We start from the raw sequence: 22,254 nt of genomic DNA, 5'->3' as shown, positions 1-22,254 counted from the left end.
CAATTTGCTAGAATAAGGAGCGATGGATGTGTTCTTCCAGCATCGCTGTTGGTCTCACTTGTGTTTTGTCTGGTTCTTTATGTGGTCTGCACTGTTCTTCTGGGGCAGTCGGGTGGATGTGGTTCAGTGAATCCCTGGAATGAGGATCAAATTGTAGCCTGTCTGCTGTCTCCTTCATGGGTTTATTTACTTAACTGCCTTGCAGGAAGAAAATGGTAATAGGTGTATATAGTTCAGCTTGTCTTGTATAATTGACTGCCTGCGACTTTCAGCTTTTAAATCCCATGTCAATCAGGCCACAGCAGACTGTGGGATTTGCTACTTTGGATGCATTTGTTGATTTATTTGCTATTTTTATACTCCAGCTTTTTGGTCTGGCAGACCTGCAAGATGGATTACAATTAAACCAAAATACAATAAAAAAATAAATACAGCCAATGCTAAGACATTGTCGATATGCTGAAATGCCAGCAGGGATGGAGTTTACAGAATAAATCTGGGAGAGTGGCACATTGTGCAGCCTGTGCTCCTTGTGACCATCAGCCAAGCTTCCTATGGGTGACGAATGCATGTGAGACATGGCGCTTGTTGAGATATCCCAATCCCAGACTGTTTAAGGGCTGTATTAAGAACTAGCAGAAAAGGTTATTTATGTATGCAACAACTGCGGCCCATGTTTTCTAAGCCCCCCAAAGGGAAAACGAGCGAGGTCCCAGCCAAAGAAGAACGGCAACTTAAATTGACAGAATATGCGCAACTTGCAGACTTAACACACAGAATAAGATAACAAGAAGAACATACGTTTAAAGAAGATTGGAAAACTTTTATTGAATATGTGGAACATAATTGTATACAGCCAAAAACGCTGGCAGCATTAAGATAAATTCAACAGTGTAAATACGTTTTGATGGATGAAATAATGGGAAATGATTGGTATAGTTTTTGTAAAATAGGAAGGGGTTTAAGATATGTAAAATGAACCATGGAAAGAGAAGAGGGGAAGCCATTGATATTTTAAGGATGTAAAATGAGTATTTGAAATTGTATGACAGAAAATTTAATAAAAATTATATATATATATATATAATTAGCAAGGGTATAGTTGAGCTCTTAGCATGGTTAGTCCCTGTCAACTGTGGGGCTGATGTATTTTCATCCAGTTGCAGCTTCTGAATAGTCTTCAGGGCCACATTACAATAGTATAGCCTTCAATCAATGACAAGAGCTGCACTCAGTAACTTTCTATAAGTTTTATTTTGGTGGCCCTTCAGAGGTAAGGTAAGGTAAGGTAAGGTAAAGATAAAGGACCCCTGGACGGTTAAGTCCAGTCAAATTTGACTGTGGGGTGTGACGCTCATCTCTGCTTTCAGGTCAACTGTCCACAGACAGTTTTTCCAGGTCATGTGGCCAGCATGACTAAACCGCTTCTGGCACAACAGAACACTGTGACGGAAGCCAGAGCGCATGGAAATGTGGTTTACCTTCCCGCCACAGCGGTACCTATTTATCTACTTGCACTGGTATGCTTTTGAACTGCTAGGTTGGCAGGAGCTGGAACAGAGCAACGGGAGCTCACCATATGATCAGCAAGTCCAAGAGGCTCAGTGGTTTTAGACCACAGCGCCAAGCATGTCCCTTGGCCCTTCAGAGCATCCTAGTGGGAAACAATGTCTCCTCCTGACTGTCTCACCATTTGTTGTTTATTTACTCCCTCCCTAGCATGTGGACAGCCTGCCTGCTTAATGAGAAATAAGTCCTTCTGAGTGCAATTGGTCTTGCTGTCTAGTAACAGGCTGATCATTGTAAGCTCCATTATACAGATGGGTCAAGAGAGGAGATATGCATGTGTGTGTGTTAGACCCTGTGCATTTTGAAAGCCATTTCACTGGCACTGAGTGACTTGTTGCACTGCACTACAGAAATGCGCCCGCCCGCCCACCCACCGTGTGTGTGTGTGTGTGTGTGTGTGTTCAAAGCCCCAATAAGTAAATACAATGTGCATATTTCACTAGCATGGGGGTGAGTAAATTGTTGTGTTTACCATTGATTATATCACAGACATTTCCAGTTGTACACCCACATTTTAAATATCACTCAGTACAACAATTAGTTCATTATCAGGTTTAAAAAAAAGGGGGAAATATGTTGCATTTTCAAATGTTGAAGGCAGTTTCCTCTTGCAGCAGAAACACTTCCTCGAGAGAAGACACTGGCATCAGGCACAAAAATCCTTGCAACATGGTCCTTGTTGCAGAAAAGCCACACACCCCACTCTCTCACACACAGAGTATTGCAGTAACAGAGCAAAGCATTATTTATTTTCTATAAGGAAGAGATTTGATCATTGTTAATTAGAAACAAATGATCCTGTGTATGCAGCTACAGTTGGATTGTAATTATCACCACAAAAGCTATTGTATATCCTGTATGCATTTTTCTGATGCATGTTTAGAAACCTCCTCCCACATGCTTTGCAATGTTACTCCTTAAACACTGCTTTAAATATCATTTGGAGAAGTACAGCTCACAGTAAGATGCTGAGATCTGACAGAAAGGCATGCACACCTATTCTTTATTGATCACAGCACAAAAATGTCATCAGCGAGACAGAGCTGGTGTGCTGTGCCCTGTTCCTGAATCCATTAGAATCAAGCTGTTGAGTGCATTGCCTCTTTTCCCTGCTTCCTTGGGGTGCTCTTCCCAGTGGTAATGTGATGTCTATTATGAACCTTGTTGGGAATAAATGCCAGAAGAAAATGAAATTGCTTTGTTTCTAGTGATTTATCCAAAGCCATCAATCTTTAAAATACTGGTAAGCATAAAAGAAAGTTGCAATAATGGCTTCCCACAGCACAACCAAGGCTCCTGTTCAAGGACCGCCCCTCTCCCCACTCCAGAGACTTGTGGGTATTGTTATTATTGCTACTATTGGGTTACATGATCACAGCAGATGGTGACAGCAGTCACGAAATTAAAAGACACCTGCTTCTTGGGAGAAAAGCAATGACAAACCTAGACAGCATCTTAAAAAGCAGAGACATCACATTGCCGACAAAGGTCCGTCTAGTTAAAGCTATGGTTTCCCCAGTAGTGATGTATGGAAGTGAGAGCTGGACCACAAAGAAGGCTGATCGCCAAAGAATTGATGCTTTTGAATTATGGTGCTGGAGGAGACTCTTGAGAGTCCCATGGACTGCAAGAAGATCAAACCTATCCATTCTGAAGGAAATCAGCCCTGAGTGCTCACTGGAAGGACAGATCCTGAAGCTGAGGCTCCACTACTTTGGCCACCTCATGAGAAGAGAAGACTCCCTGGAAAAGACCCTGATGTTGGGAAAGATGGAGGGCACAAGGAGAAGGGGACGACAGAGGACAAGATGGTTGGACAGTGTTCTCGAAGCTACGAACATGAGTTTGACCAAGCTGTGGGAGGCAGTTAAAGATAGGAGTGCCTGGCGTGCTCTAGTCCATGGGGTCACGAAGAGTCAGACAAGACTAAACGACTAAACAACAACAATTGCTGTTCGAGGACCCCCCCCCCGTGAGAAATAAAGACACAGTGACACATGGTATTTGAGTTAATGGGTAGAATAAGGCCACACAACTTTATTGGTTAGAGCAAGTGAAAGGTATTGGCTTAGGCATTGAACTCCCTAGCAAGCATGACTCCACCCCGCTCAGCGGGGGGTCATATCAGGTTAACACCCCAAGGGAGGAGCCTGTTGATCCAAATACAACTGAAAGCTCCCCCTGGTGCCACCGGGGATCGTGCCATGGCCCTAGCCACCAGCAGGGCGTCGGACAGGATGCACGACTGCCGGATCCCTTAAGGGGATACCCCTATAAGAGGAGGGTTGGATGATGGCCACAACCAGTCCTCGAACACACCAGATAACTCCATATTCCAATGCCTACCGCCAAATACCAAAGAAGTTGTGATGAATTGCTATGAGGTAGGCGAAAAAACCAAGAGGCTGGTGCCAATTGGATAAAAAACTCCTACCAGGCCCCTTGGGCAACCAAAAGCAACCAACCAAAGTCCATAGCAAGGTCAATGCAAACAATAAGGGAAGACCTAAAAGGAGGGTGGGAGGCAGTTAAAGATAGGAGTGCCTGGTGTGCTCTGGTCCATGGGGTCACGAAGAGTGGACACGACTAAACGACTAAAGAACAACAATTGGCACACAGGCACCTTTTTGAAGCTTATTCTTGCCTAATTAAGTTCCTTGTTTCCCCTTGGGGCAGGTACTTGCATGAGATAACAGCTGCAGTGCCGCAAGAAGTACTTGTGAAGGGCAAAATATTTGTTAGCAGTTGCTATTTTCAACCTTGCCAGAATAAACAAAGAAGAGCTTAGCACCTGCAGTCTTTGCTTTTGAGGAGTCAGCACAATTTCGTACATAATCGGAGGGAGGAGGGGGCAGCAGAGGAAAAGCAGGGTGGATAGTCATCCTTTTTAATGGAAGTTGTACGAGTTTCTCCATCTGCAGCTGCGCAGAGATAACAAATGCTCCCAGAAGGACTGAAGAATACACCGAAGAATTAAATGCTTTTGTAATTATTAATGTGCTGGGGATAATAAGCCAGCGTGGGGACCAAACAGGAGGGAGGAAAACCCAAGCAGAGCGAGTTCAAGAGAAAGCTACGATATGGGAAAGGAAGATAAGACATCAAAAATAAAACCTGCCAGCATAGAAATTATCTGTGTTTTTCATCTCTTGTCTTGTATCGAAACCAAACCAGAAAACTCTGCAATGGGGATGCAAGAGGAATGGCAACAGGGCTCTCTGGACTCAGTTCAGGGTCAAATCAAAGAGAAAATGGATGACTAACAGACTGTGCTAAAGCAAAAATAGCAATTTCTGAAAGGCAATTAGGGAGGTCAAGCCTGCAGGGGTTGAATCTGGCCGTATGTTCTCACGTGACAAATTTCTCCTTTGTGCTGCCACACTTGTATGAACAAGTAGATAAGCTGCTCAGAAGCAGGTGGAGAAAACTGCGTCACAGAACAGGGCTAGGAGAAGAGGCCCACTTGCTGGCAGTCATTAAAAAGTTGCTGTTCTTGTGGCTTTGTGGGTAGATAAGTCGAAGGGTGTGGCAGAGAGACTGAGTTACTGGCTCAGCAGGAAGTCCCTGGTTTAAATCTGGTCTAGGGGTAGGGGAAGCTGTTGTTGGGCCACAGCTCCTAGAAACCCTCACCACTAGGGGTGGGCCCAGTGCTATTTTTCCTGAGGAAACTCAAGGGTACACAGTACTGGCACCTTTTTTTCTAAAAGAAAAGCACTGGTTTTAAAAAAAAACAAAAACTTCAACAACCAACTGTAACAACCTTTTTTTTCCCTAGAAGAAAAGCACGGGATGAGTCAATATGTCAATTTCGGTTTCCCCCAGTTTCTGATTTTCCCAATGTTAAATTCAGGTCTCCACATCAGTTTGCATATTCTTTTTAAAAAAAATTCTTATGAAAAATTCATCAGCATTTTAGTGTGATTTCTCCTAATAGGCCCATTTTTGCATGCAATCTTGCCCAACATACAAAATTTTGCAAAGCAATTTCCCCTTATATAAATCATTTTTGCTCTGTTATTTTCACTAATATTACAGATTTAGCGGGGGGGGGGGGACGGGGGACACTGAGATTGAGAGAATATGTCTTGTCTAACGGCCACCTAGTGAGTTCATGGCAGATGTGAGGTTGAAAGTAAGGATTTACTGAGTCTCTTAGCCACTACGCAACAGCAATGCTAGGCTATTCAACAGAGGCACCCTGACAGATTCAATAAAGATACAGGGGGGCTTCCAGACTGTTGTTATTTTTGGGTGGGATTCAATTACATACTGGCAAATTTGGGTCTTGAAATCATAGTGGATTGAGAGGTCTTGTGGCGCAAAGGTGCTTCCCCCAAAGATAGGACATTTTGCAATAAGAGAAGTGATGGGAAATGCACTGGACAGGTGGGATAATGTTTACTGTGAAGCACTGAAATTCAGCCTCCCCACAAACAAATCAGGGCGAATGCAAATAAACAGGGCATCTGTTTATGGTATTGTGTTTGCTCTGCCGTAGCCACCATTCCCAGAGCAAATGGATGACAGCCACTACACTCTATAATAATCCAATCTACTACAATTGGCCAAATGGTGGTCCTGAGCTATAAGAATTTCGCTGGTGATTAAAAAAAAATGTTTGCTTTGGGGAAATCCCCTGTAGGCTGCTACCCCACCACTTTACATTGTTAATTAAGTGCCTCAACCATTGCGTTTGCACTCTTTAAACAGTATGGTTTCTGCCTTTAAAATATTTGCCAAGCACGCCTCCCATTCAATTTTGTAATCATTGTATGTGATATGAACCAGTCTGTGAACATAACAGTACCATACCATCTGTTACGCTGGCAGTCGCTTAGACAGGAATGAAATTCCAATTAAGTTCCATTAGCTGATCCAGGAAATGATGGATCCCACATGAAACTTTGTCATCAGCAAACCCACATTGATTACAAATGTAGCTCTTTCTCCCCCACTATTTTCTGTTTTTGGTGGGTGGTGTGTTGTTGTTGTTGTTGCTATCCCTCCCTTGTCAGAAAGAAACAGTTTAGACAGTTGTTGTGTTTCTAAAGGAAGACCCATATGGCAGGTAAATTGGAAAAGCCACACTGCGAATTACATATCAGGGTGGTACAGCTGGTGTGTAAATAACCTCCTTGGTCTGACAAGTGAGAATTACATCAAATGCAGATATATAAAGAAAGCTGTGTGGAAGGCGGGGACCTCCTAATTAAAAAAACTCCGCTCTGGAAGCAGATTCGGCTTTGTCTGAAACCTCACAGATCCATCTCCTTTCCTGCAAAGGACTTCAAGCTGTCACCAAATAGTCATGCAACTGTTCTTCCCCCATGACTCTCTACAAATAAAGTCAGGACAGGTTATTAAAGAAATATCACAGGAAGCCTCTAAGGGGATAAAGAATGTCTGGATTTTGCGTTCTGTTTTTTATTTACATAAAACATCCTCTCCAAAATTTGACACAGCTTCCATCAGAGGAAAACTGCAATAAAACAAATGAAGAACATCAATCGGTAGTTCCAACAAAATTAAGAGCCGTAGTGACAATGCAAAGCTGCAATGCACACTCACCACAGCCTTGCAGAAGACGTAGGTTTTAAACCCTCTCCAGCCAGGGTAGGGAACTTTTTCAGCCCAGGGGAAACGTTCCCTTATGGGAATCCTTCCAGCAGCTGCATGGTAGTGCTAGGCTAAGCCACTGGCAAAATGAGACAGAGCAACAGATGCAACTCTTACCTTTGCAGTAAGCTACATTCCAGCCAAACAAAACTCAAAAGGTCTTTGCACACCCACATCTCTTCATCCTCCATCTAGGCAAGCAAGGTGTTCAAGGAAACATTCCAGCCAGGAAAAAGCATTAAAGGAAGTTAGCAACAAGGCTGAGGAGGGGGTGTGGCCTGGGTTGGGTCCTGAGGGCCAGATAGAGAAGTATTGAGGGCCACATCCAGGCCTGAGGCTCCACAGCCCTGTTCTACTGAAATATACTCGGAGTCGAGAGTGAATTTCATGCTCTTTATTCAGCTCGTAGTCATCGAAGAGAAGAAGAACGGCCCTTTCCCCAAAACCATCTCCTTATATACATTATTTACACAATGGGCCTTGCGTGATTGGCTACTTCAGGGCTACACCTGTGGGCCAATCAGGTTGCGGATTCACTTCTGCCAGCAGCCTGATTGACTGCTCCTGCAGGCCAATCAGGTTGCGGATTCACTTCCACCTGGAGTTGGATTGGGTGGCTCCTGCGGACCAATCAGGCTGCTGATTCTGGATCCTATTGTTCTATGATTCAGCTCAGTACATAACACCTACAGAAAGCACGCGATCAGACCAGCCTGTCTTATTCCAGCCACAGGCTCAGAGCAACTGGAGCAAAAGCAAACTGTACCCACGCCTTGTATCATATCTCTCCTCGTGCCACATGGGAACAACAGCACAGGGACCGCGCACCTCAGAACACAGGCAGACCCTGGGCTCGCATGAGGTGATTTCTAACTAAGGGTGGACAGAGCCGTCTGTTTCAGTTTCACTTATGTTCATTCACATCTCCTAAGTCCAAGTTTCTGCATCAATGTGGGGTTTTATAAATTACAAAAAGAAAGCTGCATGGCAATTGCTATTTGTATTTTACAAAATAGGCATTTTAGTCCGAAACATACATATTTTATTCTAAAGGCCACTTTTGCCCCTGCCCCCACCCACCACAGGCGTGCCCCCACCCCAAGGTTGTCCAGAAGGGAATGTGACCCTTGGGCTGAAGGTGGTTCCTCACCCTCAAGATAAAGAAACAACCAGCCCATCTATTATAGGAAGCACCGACCCTTCCAATTCCAGAGTACTGCCATTTCCTACCAGTAGCTCTTCCACGTTGTTTGTATTCGCTTTCAACCTGTTTAACCTCATCAGTTTGATCACAGCCTTCCAGTGCTGGTTTAGAAGGGAGACAGCTGCTCTTGCCTGCCTAGTGAATGGAATATGGGGATGGTAATAACCAGCATACAACCAACTTCAAAGGCCCACTCAGCTCCAAAAGACCTCGCCCACCATGAGCCCAGGTTCAGACATCACCTTAAGCCAAACCAGTAGCAGGACTAATGTGATTTTTCTTGCTAAGTACCTGCATGCTCACTTGTTCCTACTTAGTCAGGGTGACTATCAGCTGAACTGAGAATTCTTGCATGTGTCACTACAACATCTTCTCATTCCTTGATAATAGACGTATCAATTTAACCACCATTGCTGATTGATTGACTTCAACGTTCGGTAAGTAAGGCCCAGAGCGCCCACCTGCTGATTCTCCTCCTTCACAATAAAAAAAAAGTGAAACGCTCCCCTGGGTCTAGTGATGTTGTTTGTTTCATTGGAACACTGGGCTGCAAGGCATTCTGGAAAGGTTAACATTTCCCATTCAAACTGCATTATTAGTAAGTAACACTACGACTTATGCACAGGCACTGTACAAACATTGTCAAAGGAAAACAAGGCAGAGTTACTGCAAAGGTTACTTCAGTCTGTGCAGTGCTTTTTTTCTTAAAAAAATGTTTAAGGGTACAGTACTCTCATTTTGCTACTCATATTGAAATACTGCCCCTCAATGTGGCCAAACTTAGATTCACAAAATGTTTAGGGGTATGTGTACCCCTGCATCCTCCCAGAAAAGAACACGGAGTCTATGCATCCAAACACTCGTGCATGCAATTTGCAAAACCAGTTGGTTAATTAAAGCAGGGAGGCAAATCAAAGGTGCCCAAATCCATCTAGCTATACTTTTTGGATTTCTTCGTGACATAGATCACGAGAACCCAAGTTACAGGTTGTTTTGCGCATCCTAAGATGTGGCAAAAAAGCAAATGCTAAACTAGGCAAAAGCATTATTTGTACCACCCCCCATTGTCATGTGTGAAAAGGAAAGTGCTGGATATCTTCCTATTTTTTGTAACACAAAGCCACTCAAAATATATGGAATAAAACGGCCAACAAGATATTCTTGGGGAATTATCCTGATTGCATCTCTCAGAATGTGCAAGCTTCCCTATAACCATTCTCTACTCATTAGCCATTAATGCTCAACTTAAAAAAAAACACACACAGACTAAACAGTAATTTACCCTGTAATACTTTTACCAATAGCTGAAAGCCCAAGGAATGCTGATAGCATCATCCACAAACCAATTGCCCTGTGCACTCCCAGAAGTGATTGTGTGGGAGCTGCTGAGTGCATGAAACATACTTTAGGTTTTAATAAATGGCCAGTGAAGAGCACTCAAAGGGATAAGTTTCCCCCACCCTTTCCAATGCAGAAAGTATCCATACACAATGCAGGAACGTCCTCAGAGCAGAACGTGGTGGTGGTGGTTTTCTTAACCCACTCTGAGCACCATATGCTATGGAAATGATAAATAATATTGCTTATCATGGGCAATAATCGTATTTGTGAAACTAAGTAGCATAAAAAAAAATATTAATAATGGTTTGTGTGGACCCAGGGAAGGCTTTGAGAATCTTGCTGTAACGATTAAAACCCAAATCATGTCTCTGTATCCAGGAAAAAACCCAATTTTACAAATGTAGAAATGCTATGATGCTGCCGCTTTGTGAGCCAATTATAATATGAGCTTCAACAACAACAAATTCTGAAATTACTTTTATCGTATGCGAGTTAACATAATTATGCTACATTGCTTAAGGCTTGCGGTACAGTTGAAGATATTTCGTTCCTTGTAAAAATTTGTTTTCATCTTGTCTGTGCCTCTCATAATAACCGCAGGTAAATGCATTTTAAAATGTAATTTCTATAATTGAATGCATTTTTAAACTGAAATTTTGCCAAAAGCATTTGAAAACTCAGATGATAGCTAGAAAGCTTCTCCAGAAGGCTATCTGCTTTATTAAAATGAGAAGAACCATAAGTCGCAAGTGCATTTCTTACAAATTGAAAAATGGGATGAGATAGATCTAACAGATGATTTTAAGCGATATGACACACATCCTTTCACAACAAACTGAAGAATAACACACATTTTCTAGCAAGCTGCAATGGTTTTTGAGAACTAGGACAGGTCAAAGTTCAATACAATATGAGGAATACATTTGAGTTTGTATGAAAGGTTCTTTGAAATAGCAGGAAAGGGATTCATTTTGCAATATCTGCGGCACAAAACAACCAATGAGTAGCCATCAAAAATGGGAGAATATAAGGCATGATCCTAAATTTGATGTTAAGTGACAGAAAATATGTTCATGACTTCTGTGGTCCTAAGCATATTTATGAGGAAGTAAATTCCATTGAACTAAATAAGATGTACAGTATGGGTAGGCATATGAGAGCCATCCAACTAAAAGAAGGTATTCCGTGAATTTAGCAATTCACAGAATGGGACTTTCCTACCTCTCCACAGTCTCTCCCCCTCAATTCTGCTGCTAGGAGTTGGAGGACCACTGGGAATAGAATAGGAAGCTGAAGACAGGGCAGGGAATTAGCACAAATTACTCTCCCTCCTACATGAAGAAGCAACCCGGGATCCAAGCTTTGGTCCTTTAGCACCACACTGACTTGTTTTATTTTTAAAGTATGACTTGTTGCATAAGCCCTAGTTTCCTCTTAAAATTCGAATAACCACATTTTTTCTCCTTCATGAAAACAAAATGTCTATAAAAGGTCCACAGCAGCTCATACTTGTAATCTTTCTCCCACCCCACTTCTTTGAGTTCCAGCAACTCAGCATTCACCCAGATTTGGTTTCTGTTTGAAGGTCACTGGAAGCTTATTGGCATTTTGTGGTGGTCATTTCTTTATATACAGGTTGAGCATAGTTGGAGATACATCTTAAATTGTTGTTGATGTTTAGTCGTGTCCGACTCTTCGTGACCCCATGGACCAGAGCACGCCAGGCCCTCCTGTCTTGCACTGCCTCCCGCAGTTTGGTCAGACTTCAAGAACACTGTCCAACCATCTCATCCTCTGTCGTCCCCTTCTCCTAGTGCCCTCAATCTTTCCCAACATCAGGGTCTTTTCCAGGGAGTCTTTTCTTCTCATGAGGTGGCCAAAGTATTGGACCCTCAGCTTCAGGCTATGTCCTTCCAGTGAGCACTCAGGGCTGATTTCCTTCAGAATGGGTAGGTTTGATCTTCTTGCAGTCTGTGGGACTCTTGAGAGTTCCTTAAATTAGGGGTCAGTAAACCATGGACCTCTAGATATTGTTAGAATACAACTGTCGCCACTGCCACCAGCATCCCTGACCATTAACCATGCTGACTGGGACTGTTGGGAGTTGGAGCCTGCAATTATCTGAAGATCTGCAGGTTGATCTTAAACAACTGAACAGATAAAAGTCCACAGCTACCTGCAACCTTAGGTTGTTTACACAGCCCAAACCCTTCCTTGGTTTCTGTCTCAAAAGGGCAGACTATTGCTTTTACACCTGGATGAATAATTTCTTGTATTGGATAATGCAGACAATTTATACTTGGAAGGCCACAATTTAAAATTTGGCTGGCATGCATGTCTTGGTTATGGGAAAGCTAAAATCTGTAAGAGTTTTATGAACCACATTTTCAGGAAGGATTTGTAGTGTCTGGGAGAAATGTAAAAATTTGCTGGAAATGAAAACACCTTTATGGTTATCTCCCATTGAAGCAATTACAATTAAGAGTGTTAATATGGATAGACTATGGGCGATTTACAGGGAACTGCTGGATTTAACAGGGTGGGGGGGGCAGACTCAAACCTATGGAAAAATTAAGGAGCCAAGTTACGGATTGGCTACAATACCACCAGCTACCGTATATATGTTTAAGTTAGATTTTAAAAAACAGGTGTTTTAAACAGCTTATCACCAATGTAAAATATGTGTCATGATACGCAGTTAAGATTCTGTATTGCTTGATAAATTCTTGTTAGAGCAAAGTTTGATTTAAGGAAGGCCTTAACCTTAACCTTACTAAAATTCCAGCAAATGCCCTTGACTTTTGTAGATGGACGGTGCTGCAAACTGACTTTTGATCTGTGCCATTATTCTGTTGGGGTGAAAAACAGTGGAAGTCCTTCCTTACTACATATTGCACTGTGTGTTTCCAAGAATATTCGGAGTACTGTATGTTTCTAAAGCAACTTCTGAGAAATTATCAACTCTGGTCCTACCAGCAGAACTTAGAATTCCTGATGGCCAATGGGAGCAAAGCAATTTTATACAGGGACTGCTTTTGCTCTGGCAGCCAGGAAGCAACCAAAAAAAAAATGACTCATTTTGTGGGTTGTAATCATGATACTTGGCTATTGGACTACTGCAACTCTGTAAATATGTTTTGTATGTATTTCTTTGACTACTGCCTGGTTGGATTTATTATTTTTGGTTGATATTTTATTCTTCTCTGTTATGGCCAAAGGGTAAAATAAATAAACTTGAAATGAACTTCTTAAAAACAATCCAGCTGAAGTTACCTGTGCTTAAATCCCATCAGAATCAAAGGGGTGGGGTAGTTAAGACTAATCTGCTGCATGGATTTCAATGATGTGATGTACACAATCCTATGTTGCAGGTCCAATGGCTGGATCAAAATTAAGATTTGGAAAAGCAAAGCAAATTTTCACCATCACAGGATTCAAACAAGCAAGGAGCCAAATACTTATTTAGAATACGGAGCCGTCAAAGGTAAGTAGCAGTAAATGAACAAAATAATAGAATTGTACAGTTGGAAGGCACCATGCTCTACCTAATCCAACCCGTGCAATGCAAGAATCTTTCTGCCCAACGTGGAGTTTAAACCCATGACTCTGAGATTAAGAGTCTCACGCTCTACTGACTGATCTATCCCATACAGCACTGTTTGGTCATTTTAGCCGTAGGTAAGCTGGCTGGCCTGCTTCTTGGGAGAAATGACAAACCTAGACAGCATCTTAAAAAGCAGAGACATCACCTTGCCAACAAAGGTCCGTACAGTTAAAGCTATGGGTTTCCCAGTAGTGATGTATGGAAGTGAGAGCTGGACCATAAAGAAGGCTGATCGCCGAAGAATCGATGCTTTTGAATTATGGTGCTGGAGGAGACTCTTGAGAGTCCCATGGACTGCAAAAAGATCAAACCTATCCATTCTGAAGGAAATCAGCCCTGAGTGCTCACTGGAAGGGCAGATCGTGAAGCTGAGGCTCCAATACTTTGGTCACCTCATGAGAAGAGAAGACTCCATGGAAAAGACCCTGATGTTGGGAAAGATGGAAGGCACAAGGAGAAGGGGACGACAGAGGATGAGATAGTTGGACAGTGTTCTCAAAGCTACGAACATGAGTTTGACCAAGCTGCGGGAGGCAGTTGCAGATAGGAGTGCCTGGCGTGCTCTGGTCCATGGGGTCACGAAGAGTCGGACACGACTAAATGACAACAAGCTGGCTGCGTAAGCTCAGGAAAATTATTAGAAATAAATACAAACAATTTGAAACTAGATACAAGTAGGCACCCAAGCCTTTAGAACAGGCAGCTGCGGAATTAATAGAATGCACTTACCAATAGCAAAATACAGAATGAAAAGTATTTTCAACAGTAATTCTGTTTGGTCATATTAAGGGGAGGGGAGGAATAAAAAAAGGGGAAGTCTTACATTTTAACAAAATGAGAAACATTAACCAGTTTTCTAGATAAACTCCTGTTAAAAAATATCATTGGTGCTCCTATGTCCTGCCCCCATTGCAACATGCATTCTGATTTCAGTAGGATTCAAACATTGCTAATGTCATCCGAATTGCACTGGTTTCCCCAACAGAAATTGCAAAAACTGTGATTTCTCTAGAAATGTGCTAGAACTAAAACGCTATAATAAACTAGATGCTCAGTGGACTACAAAACTTGTTTCCTTTGCATACTTGTAAAAAACTGCTTCTACATTTTTGTAGAAAATGTATTCCGTCTGTAAAAGTAAAAGGTAAAGGACTCCTGGACAGTTAAGTCCAGTCAAATTAAGAGTATGGGATCAAGGGAGCCAGCGTTTGTCCACAGACAGATTTCCAGGTCATGTGGCCAGCATGACTAAACTGCTTCTGGTGCAATGTGACACCGTGATGGAAGCCAGTGTGCATGGAAACACCGTTTACCGTACCACCGCAGTGGTACCTATTATCTACTCGTGCTAGGATGGCAGGAGCAGGGACAGGGCAACAGGAGGTCACCCCCATCGTGCAGATTTGAACTGCCGACCATGTGATTGGCAAGCCCAAGAGGCCTGGTGGTTTAGACCACAGCACCACCTGTGTCCCCTTATTCCCCCTATACCCCCCCCAAAAAACTGCTCTTGAGCGTTTGAGAATCCTTTATAGTGGTGTGGGAAGTGCTATACTGGGCTTCAACAAACTGAGAGTTTTCCAGCACAGAGTTTGAAAAATGTTAAATACGGTAGTATGTTTTAAATAACCGAGAGTTTAAAATAACTGATGTTTTCAGAACCAACTGTAAATTATTTTAATTTTTCTCTGAATGAACCAAATCCAAGGCAGTAACAAATATTGTATAACAAAGAAAATATATTTCATTCTATCATTACATTTTGAAACTAGGAAAAATACAATTACTGTAAAGAAATTTTTCAATTTTGGGTAAAATATTGAGAATTGTTATTTAATAACACATTTAAAAATGCAACTTAATACTAAATATATATTAACACTAAATATAATCAGAATATTATTATATGAACTGCTGTCTTGGTGAAACAAGATTAACATCCTGTGGAAACATCTCAGCATCTGAGTGAGTTGTACCCAATAAACTTTCAGATCACAATAGCAGACAATGAGGAATTAATTGGACAGGAACATTTGAAAAAAAAGAGAAGGGCAAAAGGGAACTTCAGAACTTTTCCCAATCAAGCCACTGCTCTAAAGCAGGATTCTATAAATCTATAAATATGAAGCTCCAACACAAAGGCCTGGTTGAGTATGTTGAAGTTTGTGTGTGGCCTAGTCTCCTCTTTGTGACTGGGCAGCTCCAGAACTATTCTGAAACGATGCAAAGATAGAAAAGTGAAGTCTTAGTTCACAAGTACATATGTCTGCCTAAATAGGATAGAATCCTTAAATTGTAAATGAACAGGGCTAAAGCTTTAAATTTTAAATTCAAACAATTACATTCTCAAAAAAATCTGATACAGGGGAGTCCACAACTTGCCTCTGGCTAGATTTCTCAGGTGAGAGGTAGGTTTCTCTGAAAAGGCAGAGATGTTAAAGCTGCAATTTGTGTGTTCTTATGAAGTCAATATTCCTCCCTTCCCTCCTGCGCATGCACTCACAGAAAAACTGCCTCACTTTTTAGTACATTGGCTTTTCTGGATTATTGCTCTTCCAGTGACAAGAGTGAGCAGAGCCATTCAAAATATCTGTGTTTAGTCTATATTATTATTGAGAGGATGAGCTTTTTTCATCATTCATGGAAACTTACTATGCATAGTTTGAGAATACTGTCTCCCATAACACCCTCAATTTAATTTGCCCCCTCTCCAACTTAAATGAAATCTTCCTTCCTGCAATTGAATTTCATTTGCGTTTTCTATATTTTGTTCTATGGTGTCCCAAACCCAGTTTTGTCCTAAACACACCCTATAAATTCTGCATTTGTTTTCCTTTCTGATCCTGATTCACTTCAAATTGTCCTGTAGTACTCTAAAATAGGACACTGAATTGAATCAAACCTTCTACATACTACTGTATTTATTATTATTTATTTTATTTCTATACCCAAAGGTCTCAGTATACTGTACCATTTCTTCTGACATTATGAATGCAATGTTTATGCTAATGAAACTAAAGTAGCATTTGTCTATAACAAGACACTCACTTCTGGTACTGATGCACTAAGAGCCCAATCCTATGGAACCCCAGCACATAATCTTGTTTCATTCTTGATCTCAATCCACTGCTTATCAAAGGTTCTTTATGGTACTTTCACACAAAAGAGTAGGAAACTCTTAAATCTACCCTTTCCAGGTACACTTGGCAGGCGGTAGAATAAGATCCTTTGCATTTATGAAATAAGATCTGACATGATTTTAGGGGCAGCCACAATATGAACTTGCACTGTAACAGAAACAGGACTTGGCTCTTAATTGAGACAAAACACATCTACCCTAAAACTTATATGAACTTGGTCTTACTAGTATTATTTACTTAAGGCATTTATATCCCATCCTTAACAAAAATCAGTACCACTGATGCACAACACCCAGCGTGCTTCCAAACAGGCTATTTATCTTTGCAAAAGTTAGTTATTATCCCACACTTTCTAGGGTAATTATTGTGTTACTTTTCTCACTGCAAAAAGTCCAATAAAAGTGAGGGAAATTGCCCTGGAAAATGAAAGATAACGATCACAAGCTGGCAATGTCATATAAGCACTGCGCTAACATATCAGGATGAATTCTCCATAAACTGGTGGCATCATATAGCCTCCACACAAGTTTCATGCAACCCTATCAGTGTGACTGCACAATAAACAGTCAGTTTGGAATTTCCTTGTCTCTCATATATCAGTTAAAAATAAATGTGAGAGTGCTCCTGTTCATCTCATTTTAACTGTTTCCCCCTTCTGAAATTAATTTAAGAATTAGACTGTTCTATTTGAATTGAAAGTGTGTCTGAGGACTTGTATACAAATTGTTTTGATCACTGAACAATTAATGGACATTAGCTAGGATGGTAGAACCACTGCACAATCACATGGCATTCAAGTGGTGCTGCAGTAAAACAATATCAAAAAGCGTTTTTTACTTATTCATATTACTGACTTGATCAACATTGATCAGGCTGAATTTTTTTTCCAGAGAATGAATTGTTGAGTGCAGCCATTGCTACATGTTAGATCTGCCTTTTGGCATAAAAGCCCAGATTCTCTTTAAAAATAATATTTAGCACTAGCATGGCAGAGGCCAAATGTGGCACATGGCAGCAATGCTATTCCACTTCTTATACTTAGGTCCAAACTGGACACGACATAAGGTTACGTAGCCTTGCATTTTTCTAAAATGAAGTGGGGTGGGGAGTGTCAATCCTTTACCCCATGCCAGTCTTGATACAAATCAAAGATCCCAGTATCTACTTGCAATGAGAGGAAACTGCTAAAAATGGGAAACATCGGCCATCAGATAGGAATTCTGCATGCACCCAAATACTCACTGGAAACACAAAAATGTATATTTGAATGGCAGTCTTCTCCCAAAAGTTTTTGAAACTTGCTTGTGTTTCAAAAGCAGCTCACCATTGTGTACGTGTGTGGCAGGAGCACTGGCCTAAAATCCAAACAGTTGCAGAGTTAATCATGCATGCTCTGGATGGCTCACCTAAAAATACCAATGGTACATTTTTTATATATATCGCTTATAAAATAAAAATTGCATTTGTGAAAAACAGTCATAATACTTGCAAACTTAGCATATAAAAATAAAGACATTTTCACTTTGATCTGGTCATTATTATTGGTAATTACATTGTGTATCCTGGAAGCTTGTTTACTACTAATTCACTGATGTGTCTATATTGATTAGTAATATCCTCCATCTCAAAATTATCATCTTTTTCTTTTTCAGATGGATTGCTTTCTTCTAACCCACTAAGATCAACATCAGACACACTGGAGGGCAAGTAAGAGCTAACTTGAGATGTCCTTATTGACTGGCTCTTTTCCACAGATGATTCGTCTTTTTCTACACTATTATTTATCTCAGAGGGAATTTGTTCCTCCCCCAAGGTCTGCATATCTTTGCTCTCTTCCTTGTTGACCCGCTGAGCTGCAGGTTCCTCTTTTGAAACTCTTGCAGAAGGAGAATCATGATCAAATTCATGAAGAGCAACACCTGTGGTTTTTTCATTAAATTTTGAATAATAGGTCTTTTTAAGAGATTGGATAGGAGATTTATCTGAGGGAACTGGAACAGGGGGTGAAATGCTTTCAGAGGTCAAACTTCTTTCAGACATTTTAGAATCTGAGTCCATAACAGACTGGCTTTGATTTGGGTTTATTAGCAAAGGTTCAGAGCTGTTCTCTTGAGCTTCTAAGGCTGTACATGAACTGTCAGCATTGGTGAAATCTTCTGAATAGGCTACATTTTCAGAGCTAAGAACCACATCACTTGAATTCTTAAGTCCATGGCTGCTTTCAAAGTTGTTTCTTTGGCTATCATTACGAAGGCTTGAAACATCCCAATTATTTTTCAGTACATATTTTTCTTCTTCTGTATCAATTTTACTTTCAAGGGCATTAGTATCCTGCAAACAGACTCTCGGCAGATGGACTTTCAAACTCTTTTCTTTATAAGAAGAGCCAATACTTTCAGGAAAGCTCTTGTGTTTTGCATTTTCATGACTCTTTACACGGCGGGCTGCAACTTTTTTTTTGAGATCACAGGTTAGTCCCTTTATGGGGGCAGAGTAATCTTGGTCAGTACTGCTTTGTATTAGAGTCTCAACATTTTCATTTATTTGAGCATTTTCTTCAGAGATGCTTTTTTCATCAAATTGTCCAGAAGACTTTGAATGGCGCTCGGGAGAGCTCCGCAATAGTTTCCCTTTATTTGAAGAGCTTTTGCTTTTCCTTTCAATGGTGATGTCTCCTTGCTTTTTTCTACGATGTTCCCTTTTTTCATGCACTTTCAACATGACTGGATTGGAGCGCAGCAAACGAAGTTTTAGAGTATTTGTTAGCCCATACGTAAGCCTTCGTCTAGGGGAAGAGTTTTCCTTGGTATTGTTTTTCTCAAGATTGCCACTTCTTTCCATTTTTGGGAATCCTTTACCAGGGTTCGTAACTTGCATGGAGGGATACATGCATTTTAAATGATCTGGGCGATTTCTTTTTAACTTTGGGCTAGCAGACCTTCCTCTGTCTTTATGATTAAGAGAGGGTTTTTTATATTCCCGGAAGGGGCATAAACTCTTGACACTTGAGGGTGGGGCTTTTGTACCATCTGCTACATTTTGGTATAGCCATGCTAACTGAGGGTGCACAGTAGACGGCCCTGGCTGCAGCGACTGGTTACTCAGCAGGGACAGTTCCACCAACAAAGCATTCAGCAGAGGCAGCTGGCTCAAGGTTTGTCTGAGCTGATCATGGCTACTAAGCGCTGGAGATGCCAAGGGAGGCTCCGGGACGCTACTCAAAGGCTCCTCCTTAATAGGCTCTGCAGAGGGAAAGACGATTTCTTCTTCGGGAAAAGGTTCACGAGGTGCAGCCACCGACACCATCCCTGATGCCGCAGCTTTCGGCGTGGAGCAAGAATTTTCAGCCGGGTGGCTATAGTACATTGGCGGGGGGCAGAAGATGTTGGTCAAAATCTCCAACTCTTGGGCTGCTTTCTGCACAGCAAGGCTGGGGGGCTGTTTTTCCGTAAGGGTGCTGCTTAAGGACTCCGTGCTGCCACCTTCTGGGGCAGGGTCCTGCTGGTCTTCTTCTCCCTCTGGGATGAGCTCCAGGTTGATCCCTCTGTCGCTGTGGACGCTCGACGGACGAGGTGGAGGTCTGTGCCGCTCCTCGATGTGGGGCTCCCCGGGGGCCGCCCCCTGCCCCAAGTGCCCCAGCAGGCAGGGCCCCAAGTTGCTCAGGCGGTAGCTCAGGCCCAGTTCTCCCACCGGCTCTCCCATCAGGTCCCTCAGCGGAAACTGCCCCCTTCGTCCTCCGGGGCCGCTCCCCATCAGCAGCTCCTCGGCGGCGGCCGCCAGGGAGACGCTGGAGGTGCCCAGCAGGCGGGCGGGGCCTTGTCCCGGCGGCAGCGCCAGTAACAGCGCGTAGAGCGGGGAGCGCCTCAGGAGACCCTTGAGGGCGCCCGGCCGCAGCCGGAAGAGGCACGACTTGCCCCGGCCGAAGGGCACCAGCGGGCCCGGCACCGAGTGCGGGGCGCGCACCAGGAGGGTCGGGAAGTCCAGCAGCCGCAGCGCCACCGCCGGCCGGAAGGGCCTGCTGGCCGGCATGGGCGTCGGCAGCAGCCGCGGCTCCACGCGAGCCGACTCCACCAGCAGCTCCAGCGAGAACAGGCTCTCCTCGCAACCGTCGCCGTCCTCCATCCCGGCTCACAGTCGACAGCTCTCACGAGACCGGAGGGGGGGAAAAACAGCGAGGCGACACGCGCGCGTGCGCGCCAGCCTCCGCGTATAATTATCTCTATGGAAGCCGTTGTCTAGCGACCGGCGGCCATCGCTGCTTCTGTACGCCGCGGCCGCAAAGCCCTCTGGGAATCTCCTGCGATCAAGCTCTCCAGGCCGTATCGGTGTCGGAAGGGATTCCCAGGGGTCATCTAGTCCAACCCCCGCCAAGAGACGTGTTAATGCTGGGAGCTACTAGACAGCAGGCCGTTGCCGCAGGTGGAGGCTTGTACCAGCAACGGCGCAGTATCCGCGGCAGCAGAACGGGTTTCATTGTCTTGAGCGCCTCATTTTGTCTTAATGTTAATGTTTAAGCAGCCGTTCGCTTAGAGCAAAAATAGTTTTTAGCATTCTGAGATACCAGTGGAAAAAAATCTGGCGTCCGTCCCCCCTACCCCTTCCTTGGTCTCCTGACTTGAGGGGCACAATCCAGACAAATATAAGCACCTTAAATTGCTTTTGGGTTGTTGTCTTCAGTGTGAGCACATGCTGATCAATATCTAGCGGAAATAAACGGGATGAATTTGTAATTTTGCTTGAATGCCCCTCAGGGTTTTAGATTTGTTTGTTTTTGCATTTCCTATACATGCTTCCCCCTTTTGTGCTGTTTTTTTAATGTTAAATGTTGCAAGTGTTGGAAGAGGGGGGTGAGTGGGATTTCAAAGGGGACGACCGTTGTTTACATATGGATGCATGTATTTCTTTAGCTGCAGGCTTTGGAATATGTGCTATCTTTTTTGCTGTACAAGAGAAATCATCTCCACTGCAACATGAAATTATAGGATTTGTGTTCGACTTTAATTTTTGTTTTGAGTGATCGCTTTAGCTAGCTCTGCTTTCATTGATAAAAGCACTGAAAGTATGCAGGCAGTGTTCAAAATCAAGATAAATCTGGGCCCAAGCTTTTGTGATTTTAAGCCATCCTCATCAGAAGAGGAAGATGAATATCCTTTTGGGGAGGTTTTGTCAAGAAAAAGGAGCATCCACAGATGTAGCCCCATTGAACATAAAATGTCAAATTCAACTCTTCCCCCCCCCCCTGCAAAATAACTCAGTCATTGTAACAGACTGGTTTTCTGAGCACATGAACTTTCATGAGAACTACGTGTGTTTTTATTACTCATTCTTGCATAGAGAATGCTTGAAAAAGTTAATGAACTGTTCCAAATATCAAACAATCAGAATGGAAATTAAAACTATTCCAAAACCATCTTTCCCCTTCAAACTCACTGATTTATCCTTAATCTGATTGTGTTTTGGGCTTCACCCAAGACTTAAACACTTGGGGTTTGAATTATTTGGAGTGAATAATTCACGTATGGCACTTAGTTTGCAGACAGGAAGATTGCTGTTGTCAACAGTTCAAGCCAATGTACCAGATTTGACTTGGCTTCGTCTTGTTTGTTAGGATTAATGTAACACATCTCAGTGAGCTGGAATCTGTGCTGCCTAAAACAAGAGTTGTGCACTCAAGCAGCCTGGAGAGAATACAGAGCATGTGCTGTACAGTCCAGATATGGCCTCCCTTCCCTCCATGACAGGGAGGGAGCAGTGCCCTTTCATTGTGGGAAGAGGCTAGA

General features: G+C 42.7%; 1 protein-coding gene across 1 annotated transcript; it reads right to left on the bottom strand.

The window, feature by feature from the left end:
* Positions 1-14,838: 14,838 nt before the first annotated feature.
* Positions 14,839-20,596, bottom strand: MAP10 (microtubule associated protein 10). The gene is given in 3 exon segments (XM_035108445.2): positions 14,839-20,235; positions 20,238-20,296; positions 20,298-20,596. Coding segments are annotated over 3 exon segments (2,571 nt in total). The 3' UTR covers positions 14,839-18,022.
* Between the last annotated feature and the right edge of the window lie 1,658 nt (positions 20,597-22,254).

Source organism: Zootoca vivipara, chromosome 3 (genome assembly GCF_963506605.1).
Source record: "Zootoca vivipara chromosome 3, rZooViv1.1, whole genome shotgun sequence".
Lineage (NCBI taxonomy): Eukaryota > Metazoa > Chordata > Lepidosauria > Squamata > Lacertidae > Zootoca > Zootoca vivipara.
The sequence above is the reverse complement of the archived record's forward strand: the minus strand, read 5'-3'. Positions and strand labels throughout refer to the sequence as shown.